This window comes from Pleurodeles waltl, chromosome 7 (genome assembly GCF_031143425.1).
Source record: "Pleurodeles waltl isolate 20211129_DDA chromosome 7, aPleWal1.hap1.20221129, whole genome shotgun sequence".
NCBI classification, from domain to species: Eukaryota; Metazoa; Chordata; class Amphibia; order Caudata; family Salamandridae; genus Pleurodeles; species Pleurodeles waltl.
The window spans coordinates 432,547,749-432,558,405 of NC_090446.1; the positions used below are offsets into that span (position 1 = coordinate 432,547,749).

Below are 10,657 nucleotides of genomic sequence, written 5' to 3' on the forward strand. Positions count from 1 at the left end.
TTTAAGAATTTAGAAAACTTTTCAAATTGCAAAAATCAATTTCTAATGACAATTTTGGAATTTGTCGTGTGATCAGGTATTGGCTGAGTAGTCCAGCAAATGCAAAGTCTTGTACCCCACCGCTGATCCACCAATGTAGGAAGTTGGCTCTGTATGTGCTATTTCAAAGTAAGGAATAGCATGCACAGAGTCCAAGGGTTCCCCTTAGAGGTAAAATAGTGGTAAAAATAGATAATACTAATGCTCTATTTTGTGGTAGTGTGGTCGAGCAGTAGGCTTATCCAAGGAGTAGTGTTAAGCATTTGTTGTACATACACAAGACAATAAATGAGGTACACACACTCAGAGACAAATCCAGCCAATAGGTTTTTATATAGAAAAATATCTTTTCTTAGTTTATTTTAAGAACCACAGGTTCAAATTCTACATGTAATAGCTCGTTCGAAAGGTATTGCAGGTAAGTACTTTAGGAACTTCAAATCATCAAAATTGCATGTATACTTTTCAAGTTATTGACAAATAGCTGTTTTAAAAGTGGACACTTAGTGCAATTTTCACAGTTCCTAGGGGAGGTAAGTTTTTGATTAGTTTTTCCAGGTAAGTAAGACACTTACAGGGTTCAGTTCTTGGTCCAAGGTAGCCCACCGTTGGGGGTTCAGAGCAACCCCAAAGTCACCACACCAGCAGCTCAGGGCCGGTCAGGTGCAGAGTTCAAAGTGGTGCCCAAAACACATAGGCTAGAATGGAGAGAAGGGGGTGCCCCGGTTCCGGTCTGCTTGCAGGTAAGTACCCGCGTCTTCGGAGGGCAGACCAGGGGGGTTTTGTAGGGCACCGGGGGGGACACAAGTCCACACAGAAATTTCACCCTCAGCGGCGCGGGGGCGGCCGGGTGCAGTGTAGAAACAAGCGTCGGGTTCGTAATGGAAGTCAATGGGAGATCTAGGGATCTCTTCAGCGCTGCAGGCAGGCAAGGGGGGGGTTCCTCGGGGAAACCTCCACTTGGTCAAGGGAGAGGGACTCCTGGGGGTCACTCCTCCAGTGAAAGTCCGGTCCTTCAGGTCCTGGGGGCTGCGGGTGCAGGGTCTCTCCCAGGTGTCGGGACTTTGGATTCAAGGAGTCGCGGTCAGGGGAAGCCTCGGGATTCCCTCTGCAGGCGGCGCTGTGGGGGCTCAGGGGGGACAGGTTTTGGTACTCACAGTATCAGAGTAGTCCTGGGGTCCCTCCTGAGGCGTCGGATCTCCACCAGCCGAGTCGGGGTCGCCGGGTGCAGTGTTGCAAGTCTCACGCTTCTTGCGGGGAGCTTGCAGGGTTCTTTAAAGTTGCTGGAAACAAAGTTGCAGCTTTTCTTGGAGCAGGTCCGCTGTCCTCGGGAGTTTCTTGTCTTTTCGAAGCAGGGGCAGTCCTCAGAGGATGTCGAGGTCGCTGGTCCCTTCGGAAGGCGTCGCTGGAGCAGGATCTTTGGAAGGCAGGAGACAGGCCGGTGAGTTTCTGGAGCCAAGGCAGTTGTCGTCTTCTGGTCTTCCGCTGCAGGGGTTTTCAGCTGGGCAGTCCTTCTTCTTGTTGCAGGAATCTAATTTTCTAGGGTTCAGGGTAGCCCTTAAATACTAAATTTAAGGGCGTGTTTAGGTCTGGGGGGTTAGTAGCCAATGGCTACTAGCCCTGAGGGTGGGTACACCCTCTTTGTGCCTCCTCCCAAGGGGAGGGGGTCACAATCCTAACCCTATTGGGGGAATCCTCCATCTGCAAGATGGAGGATTTCTAAAAGTTAGAGTCACCTCAGCTCAGGACACCTTAGGGGCTGTCCTGACTGGCCAGTGACTCCTCCTTGTTATTCTCATTATTTTCTCCGGCCTTGCCGCCAAAAGTGGGGCCTGGCCGGAGGGGGCGGGCAACTCCACTAGCTGGAGTGTCCTGCTGGGTTGGCACAAAGGAGGTGAGCCTTTGAGGCTCACCGCCAGGTGTGACAATTCCTGCCTGGGAGAGGTGTTAGCATCTCCACCCAGTGCAGGCTTTGTTACTGGCCTCAGAGTGACAAAGGCACTCTCCCCATGGGGCCAGCAACATGTCTCGGTTTGTGGCAGGTTGCTAAAACTAGTCAGCCTACACAGATAGTCGGTTAAGTTTCAGGGGGCACCTCTAAGGTGCCCTCTGTGGTGTATTTTACAATAAAATGTACACTGGCATCAGTGTGCATTTATTGTGCTGAGAAGTTTGATACCAAACTTCCCAGTTTTCAGTGTAGCCATTATGGTGCTGTGGAGTTCGTGTTTGACAGACTCCCAGACCATATACTCTTATGGCTACCCTGCACTTACAATGTCTAAGGTTTTGTTTAGACACTGTAGGGGTACCATGCTCATGCACTGGTACCCTCACCTATGGTATAGTGCACCCTGCCTTAGGGCTGTAAGGCCTGCTAGAGGGGTGTCTTACCTATACTGCATAGGCAGTGAGAGGCTGGCATGGCACCCTGAGGGGAGTGCCATGTCGACTTACTCGTTTTGTCCTCACTAGCACACACAAGCTGGCAAGCAGTGTGTCTGTGCTGAGTGAGAGGTCTCCAGGGTGGCATAAGACATGCTGCAGCCCTTAGAGACCTTCCTTGGCATCAGGGCCCTTGGTACTAGAAGTACCAGTTACAAGGGACTTATCTGGATGCCAGGGTCTGCCAATTGTGGATACAAAAGTACAGGTTAGGGAAAGAACACTGGTGCTGGGGCCTGGTTAGCAGGCCTCAGCACACTTTCAATTGTAAACATAGCATCAGCAAAGGCAAAAAGTCAGGGGGCAACCATGCCAAGGAGGCATTTCCTTACACCTATGCACTCTTGCGAAATACAATTCCTAACATGGAAAGTTGCATTTCTCATCGCCATCACATCTCTAAGAAGAGTAAGTGAAATTCAGGTGTTTACAATACAAGAACCTTTTATCCAACTACACAAAAATAAAGTAGTCCTAAGGACCAATCCTAAATTTTTGCCAAAGGTTATTTCACCGTTCCACCTAAATCAAACGGTAGAGCTACCAGTGTTCTTCCCACAGCCAGATTCCATAGCTGAAAGGGCACTACATACATTAGACGTCAAAAGAGCACTAATGTACTACATCGACAGAACTAAAAACATCAGAAAAACTAAACAACTGTTTATTGCATTTCAAAAACCTCACGCAGGAAACCCAATATCGAAACAGGGTATAGCCAGATGGATAGTTAAGTGCATCCAAATCTGCTACCTTAAAGCAAAAAGACAACTGCCCATTACACCAAGGGCACACTCAACCAGAAAGAAAGGCGCTACCATGGCCTTCCTAGGGAATATTCCAATGCACGAAATATGTAAGGCAGCCACATGGTCTACGCCTCACACATTTACCAAGCACTACTGTGTAGACGTGCTATCAGCACAACAAGCCACAGTAGGTCAAGCCGTACTAAGAACCTTTATTTCAGACTACTTCCACTCCTACAGGCTGAGCCACCGCTTTTGGGGAGATAACTGCTTACTAGTCTATGCACAACATGTGTATCTACAGCGACAGATGCCATCGAACTGAAAATGTCACTTACCCAGTGTACATCTGTTCGTGGCATCAGTCGCTGAAGATTCACATGTGCCCACCCACCTCCCCGGGAGCCTGTAGCCGTTTGGAAGTTAGCTTCAACTTTGTACATTTGTAAATATATTAAATCTTAGATAGGTACATACTTATTCACTCCATTGCATGGGCACTATTACTAACAAACAACTCCTACCTCACCCTCTGCGGGGAAAACAATCGAAGATGGAGTCGACGCCCATGCGCAATGGAGACAAAGAGGAGGAGTCCCTCGGTCCCGTGACTCGAAAGACTTCTTCGAAGAAAAACAACTTGTAACACTCCGACCCAACACCAGATGGCGGGCTATGCACAACATGTGAATCTTCAGCGACTGATGCCACGAACAGATGTACACTGGGTAAGTGACATTTTCACTATCTTGCTCAACCTTTTATGGAGCAAGGCTACCTCCTGAGCTTGAATTGCCTGACGGTAGTGAATTTCTGCCAGGAATGTCTCCAGAAGAAGCTAGGGCAGGTGTGTTTGTCTCTTAGTTCTATGATTTATAGATCTAGCAGCGAAAATATTGTTATCGTTGACCTGCACTAGATGCTGATTATTCCCCCTGACTGTTCAAGGAGCTGCGTGTCATTGGCTTGCAGATTGGTTAGCTGCAGTACAGGTGGCTGATGCAAGACTGGTCTTGAGCCGCTTGGAGGGTCGTTCCCTGCAGGCCAAATGGGAGAGCGATAGCGGATAGCCTTACTTTTCTCCACGCAACCTGCCGTCCCTGTCAATGAAGACCCAGGGAAAGATTTAACGGGTTCCAGGGTCTCAGCTCTGCCTTTTGGGTGTCTTGCAAAAAGTAGGTATTCTTTAAGCCCTTACTTAACCTTGACAAGCTCTTGACATTAGAGCTGGCCTACGATGAAGTTGCATCCTCCTCTCCCAGGCAGCTGCCTCCTCCTTTTCTCCTCCCTCTTTCAAGCGTATACCTGACAGAGTGGCAGTGGAATTAATAATCCCTTGAAGGGAGAGTGCATTGCCTTTATGCCTTAAGTCAAAGTCAGGGGATGCACTTAATAATTCAACATTAATCTCCACTTGTTGGTTTAAAGGCTCTGCTGTGCTCTGGAGCCACGTTTTTACCAACTTAGGAGTTCTGCATACTGTCTCTGAGTTGAGGTATTCTCTTTGCGAGAGGTAGTAAAAGCGTGACTGAATGACGTGTCTTTTGGCTCTCTGAAGAAGAGGCGTCGCCCCTCGAGGATGTATTGTAGGAGGCTGGCCTGGTTTGTAGTGAGTACCTTGGGTACTTATACCTTATACCAGGTCCAGTTATCCCTTATTAGTGAAGTAGTAGTGTTCTAGCAGCTTAGGCTGATAAAGGTAGCTATAGCAGAGCAGCTTAGGCTGAACTAGGAGACATGCAAAGCTCCTACAATACTACTTATACACAGTACTTATACACAAGTAAAGACAATACTCAGTGTTACCAATAATAAAGGTAGTTTATTTGGGTGACACAAGGCCATAGATATCTTAGAGGCAATACTCCTTCTGGAAGTAAGTATTATACACAATATATACACTAGACACCAACATAAGGCACGTAATAAGACATAGGATAGTGCAAACAATAGGAAATGCTATAGAATGCATTGGGAGAAAATAGGTCTAGGGGCAACACAACCCATATAGTAAGAAAGAGGAATGCAAATCACGAATTCCCACCTAGAAAAGTGTAGAGTGTGCAGAATCGCTGGGAGAGTAAGAATACAGTAAATGTAATTAATTACCCCTCCTCAGAGCCCAGAAAAGCAGGAGTAAAGTACTGCAAGTTTCCTTAGGACACACTACACCTCGTGATTTGAGTTTTGCAGTAACCAACCAAGTCTGCAAACAACAACTGCTGGATTCCTGGACCTGAAGACCTGGAAAAGAAGGGGACCAAGTCCAGAAGTCAAAAGAAGTTCCAGGAAGGACAGGAGCCCCTGCCTACCCATAAGAGGGTGCAAAAGAAGTCCCCGGTTGGACGAAGACTGCAGGAATGCACCCTAGGAAGATGCCAGCGGGTTCCTGCATGATGCAGAAGATGTCCCACGACGTGAAGATGGATGCAGACGTGATTTCGTGTTGGAAGTTGCCAACAAGCCTTGGTTACGACAAATATAAGTTGTGCGTCAAAATGGTGCTGGCTGGACCCAGGAGGGGGGCCTCAACTCTGTGTGAGGAGGAAGAGGGGGCTCCCAACAATTTAGAGAGCCCTCAGAATGCCAGGCAGCACCCACTGGAGTCATTCATGTGGTATAGAAGCAGCAAGCATTTTGCGCAGACTTCACAGCATTTGGTGCATGCAGGCCTCAAAACCTAAGACTTAGTAGATAACATCCAGTTCCTTCCATGCATTGAAATCTGCATGCCAACAACAGTACACCGTTGGTGCATTCTCAGGCTGTGGGCTAGCAGTGTTCATGACTCAGAAGCAAAACCTTCGGAGTGGGGGCAGGTCCATGGAGTGCGCTTGCAGCAGATCACATGAGCTCCGCTGTCTGCTCCAGTGTGCTAACTTTATATACTAATTCAGTAGACAGCACTTATATTTTAGCAGTTTCACACTACAGGAAGCACTTGCACTCATTCTAGATTAGTAGCAAAGCCAGTAGGTCTGAAATATAAATGCATGTCGCTTCATTATTTGATATTGTTTGCGTAGTATTGTGGATGGGGTACGGGTGAATTTAAAAAAAAAAAAAAAAAAAGTAAGAAAAGTAAATGGATGAATGAATAAATACAAGTGAACGAATGAATGAGCACATGGCTAGATGCATGAGTGTGTGTGTGAATTAAAGTATTCAGAAAATTTCAATTATAAAAGTGAGACCTAATAGCTTTACCATTTGTTTTTTTTGTTTAAACGGGAACCTTCAAAGTTGCATTTGTGCACATGATAGACTGGGTATAACCTATTAATTTAATGCTTGATACATTTGCGCATGTTCTATTTTACTAACTTTTATGGTACTTTCCTGACTTCATACTTGTGCTGTACTGGTTTGGAAGCTACCCACATATTGATGATGAGAAAGAGCAACCATAAAGTGACTCGACATCACTTGGCCATTTTGGTTTTCATGTTTTCTGCATGTGGTTGGACACTAGAATGGTTATATATATTTCGGAAGGTTTTCAAATTCTGTTCAATGGAGTCAAACCACGCACTAGGAGACTCGCAAGAATCTGTAGTAGCCAAACAATTTTCCCACGATGATGTATTGTCTTTTACCAGATGTATAAAAAAAAAAAATCTGAATTATCCTTTACTTAGCCTTTGTCTACGTGTTCATACTTCAGCGTAGGGGTCCTTGGATTCTGAGCCCACATGTTGAACAGGTGAACATTTTGGAGACTAGCTATAGAATCTTGAATTAGTTTGGTCCAGATCGATATAGGCTAATGAATTGTGGTTTACCTACTAGGTTCTGACTTCATTTTAGTATAACTTGAAGTCTCATAAGAAGTATGTACTAATTCAACTCAGATGTTATCATGTGGCCTAATATCTGATGCAATGTTTTCTTTTCTTTCCTTTTTTTTGTTTTTTTGCAGAGGAGTATGTAACATGCCACACTTGCCGGTCTCCGGACACAATCTTGCAGAAGGACACTCGGTTATATTTCTTGCAGTGTGAGACATGTCATTCCCGTTGCTCTGTAGCTAGCATCAAGACTGGTTTCCAGGCTGTAACAGGCAAGAGAGCCCAGCTCCGCGCCAAAGCTAACTAGTTTGGACCTCCGCTTTTGGAATTGCTGACCTGTTCTAGAACAATTGAATGCTTTTGCCACTTGATTAAAAGTTAACTGTGGTAACGATTGTAATGCATTTGTTTGGCTTTGGGTCACTGGTTCTGTAAATGCCTTCCAGTGTGCAGGTTCTTGATACTCACACGTCATCCAGCACTCATCAACCTGTTTCCCCCATGTCAGATACCTTGCTGAAAGGAACATTTTTAACCATTCATAAAATGAAGTGCAACTAATAAAGTTCTGACATTAAAGATGTTGTATTTTTGTTTGTGTGAAGCATGTACCTTTTGTCTTGGAGGTATTTGGGTCAAGTGTTGTTGGGCAAAGTCGGGTACTATGAAGCATGTCCATCACTCTGCTTAAATCTGTCTGTTCGTTTTGCCTCATCCGGCTGGTGTAGTTCTTTTAATTTGACTGCAGCAAAAGACAGAACTGTTCTACTCTGCCCTTATTCCACTAATTATTAAACCAGCATTGGCACAGCCAGCAGGTCTGCTAGGTACGGCTATTTCATAACTCAGTCCTTTATTGGCAAGTTTGTATGTGTAGTTCTGTAGATAGGTAGTGGGTGTATGTGAGAATGAGTCACTGGTTGGATAGGCAGATCAGTGAGTGCATTGATTAGACTGACGTATGAATGAGTGTGAATGAATACCTGGCTATGTAATGTGTGTCATTTGATAAGTGAGTGTATGAATGTATCCAGCCATGTTGAACTAATTATGCGTGAAAACCTGTGCTACAGTTTTCTCTGTGGAGAAAGAGTAAAAGGATTATTCTGATGGCTACATCTGCCCATATAATCCTTATGTTTTGAATTTACTCAGGCGTCTGAATGGCTCTGAGTGAGCGTCCACAGTTTCTGCTTGTCAGCAGTTGTCTTGTTAACCTGATACAGACATTGATCTTAACCTGCAGACCACCAGTGGCCTTCATCTCACTGAACTAACCCTGTGATCACCTCATGGCTCCCCAACCCACCCCCCAGGGAGAGTGTATCCTTTGCAGGCGTCATTTGCAGGGCTGCAGAAGTCCTGGAATTATCACGCACGGTAGACGTGAATTGAAATTTACTACCATCACTCCTGCAGCTGGTACATTCTCTTCTCTTTTAATGAAACCCAGGTGGACGACATACTGACAGCTTAATCCAGGTCTTTCTCTGCCCAGCAGTTAACCACCATCAGATAGATTGCCGTCACAGGCTGCTCCTGCTATATTCATGATCAGAAAGTCTAATGGTACACGCTTCTTCGTGTACACTGAGCCCTAATTCCTTTCCTTCCACCCCCTAGAAAGTGAGTTCATGCAAATTGGAGTAATGGGTAAAAAGGTGTTATCTTCACTAGCCCACTTTTGTCCCACAGTTTGGGTGATGCTGAAGATTATTCCTACTCTTCCAGAGACCCTTTGCATTTTATTTTTCCAAAATGTATACAATGACCACAATGCACCCAAGCAAGTATTGTGTTCTAGTCTGGATTCTATGACTGGGTTGCACGTACCCTGGAAGTACTTGGGGACATCCTGGATGTGCACTTCTGGATTTATGGAAGATATCCAGTGTAGGAAGTTGGCTCTGTATGTGCTATTTCAAAGTAAGGAATAGCATGCACAGAGTCCAAGGGTTCCCCTTAGAGGTAAAATAGTGGTAAAAAGAGATAATACTAATGCTCTATTTTGTGGTAGTGTGGTCGAGCAGTAGGCTTATCCACGGAGTAGTGTTAAGCATTTGTTGTACATACACATAGACAATAAATGAGGTACACACACTCAGAGACAAATCCAGCCAATAGGTTTTGTATAGAAAAATATCTTTTCTTAGTTTATTTTAAGAACCACAGGTTCAAATTTAACATGTAATATCTTGTTTGAAAGGTATTGCAGTTAAGTACATTAGGAACTTTGAATCATTTCAATTGCATGTATACTTTTCAAGTTATTCACAAATAGCTATTTTAAAAGTGGACACAGTGCAATTTTCACAGTTCCTGGGGGAGGTAAGTTTTTGTTAGTGTTACCAGGTAAGTAAGACACTTACAGGGTTCAGTTCTTGGTCCAAGGTAGCCCACCGTTGGGGGTTCAGAGCAACCCCAAAGTTACCACACCAGCAGCTCAGGGCCGGTCAGGTGCAGAGTTCAAAGTGGTGCCCAAAACGCATAGGCTAGAATGGAGAGAAGGGGGTGCCCCGGTTCCGGTCTGCTTGCAGGTAAGTACCCGCGTCTTCGGAGGGCAGACCAGGGGGGTTTTGTAGGGCACCGGGGGGGGACACAAGCCCACACAGAAATTTCACCCTCAGCGGCGCTGGGGCGGCCGGGTGCAGTGTTAGAACAAGCGTCGGGTTCGCAATGTAAGTCAATGAGAGATCAAGGGATCTCTTTAGCGCTGCAGGCAGGCAAGGGGGGGCTTCCTCGGGGAAACCTCCACTTGGGCAAGGGAGAGGGACTCCTGGGGGTCACTTCTGCAGTGAAAGTCCGGTCCTTCAGGTCCTGGGGGCTGCGGGTGCAGGGTCTTTTCCAGGCGTCGGGACTTAGGTTTCAGAGAGTCGCGGTCAGGGGAAGCCTCGGGATTCCCTCTGCAGGTGGCGCTGTGGGGGCTCAGGGGGGACAGGTTTTGGTACTCACTGTCGTAGAGTAGTCCGGGGGTCCTCCCTGAGGTGTTGGTTCTCCACCAGCCGAGTCGGGGTCGCCGGGTGCAGTGTTGCAAGTCTCACGCTTCTTGCGGGGAGTTGCAGGGTTCTTTAAAGCTGCTTCTTGAAACAAAGTTGCAGTCTTTTTGGAGCAGGTCCGCTGTCCTCGGGAGTTTCTTGTCGTCGAAGCAGGGCAGTCCTCAGAGGATTCAGAGGTCGCTGGTCCCTTTGGAAGGCGTCGCTGGAGCAGAGTTCTTTGGAAGGCAGGAGACAGGCCGGTGAGTTTCTGGAGCCAAGGCAGTTGTTGTCTTCTGGTCTTCCTCTGCAGGGGTTTTCAGCTGGGCAGTCCTTCTTGTTGTTGCAGGACTCTAATTTTCTAGGGTTCAGGGTAGCCCTTAAATACTAAATTTAAGGGCGTGTTTAGGTCTGGGGGGTTAGTAGCCAATGGCTACTAGCCCTGAGGGTGGGTACACCCTCTTTGTGCCTCCTCCCAAGGGGAGGGGGTCACAATCCTAACCCTATTGGGGGAATCCTCCATCTGCAAGATAGAGGATTTCTAAAAGTTAGTCACTTCAGCTCAGGACACCTTAGGGGCTGTCCTGACTGGCCAGTGACTCCTCCTTGTTGCTTTCTTTGTTCCCTCCAGCCTTGCCGCCAAAAGTGGGGGCCGTGGCCGGAG

At 46.5% G+C, this 10,657-nt stretch overlaps 1 protein-coding gene across 8 annotated transcripts in view; it reads left to right on the top strand.

The window, feature by feature from the left end:
• Positions 1 to 7,600, top strand: part of EIF2S2 (eukaryotic translation initiation factor 2 subunit beta) — a 327,902-nt gene extending 320,302 nt beyond the window's left edge. For all 8 annotated transcript variants that reach the window (XM_069243957.1, XM_069243950.1, XM_069243954.1 and 5 more), the window contains one exon: positions 7,153 to 7,600. In XM_069243957.1, the coding sequence (XP_069100058.1) occupies positions 7,153 to 7,234 (82 nt within the window). In that variant the 3' untranslated portion in view covers positions 7,235 to 7,600. The remainder of the gene's footprint in view (positions 1 to 7,152) is intronic.
• Positions 7,601 to 10,657: the final 3,057 nt, after the last annotated feature.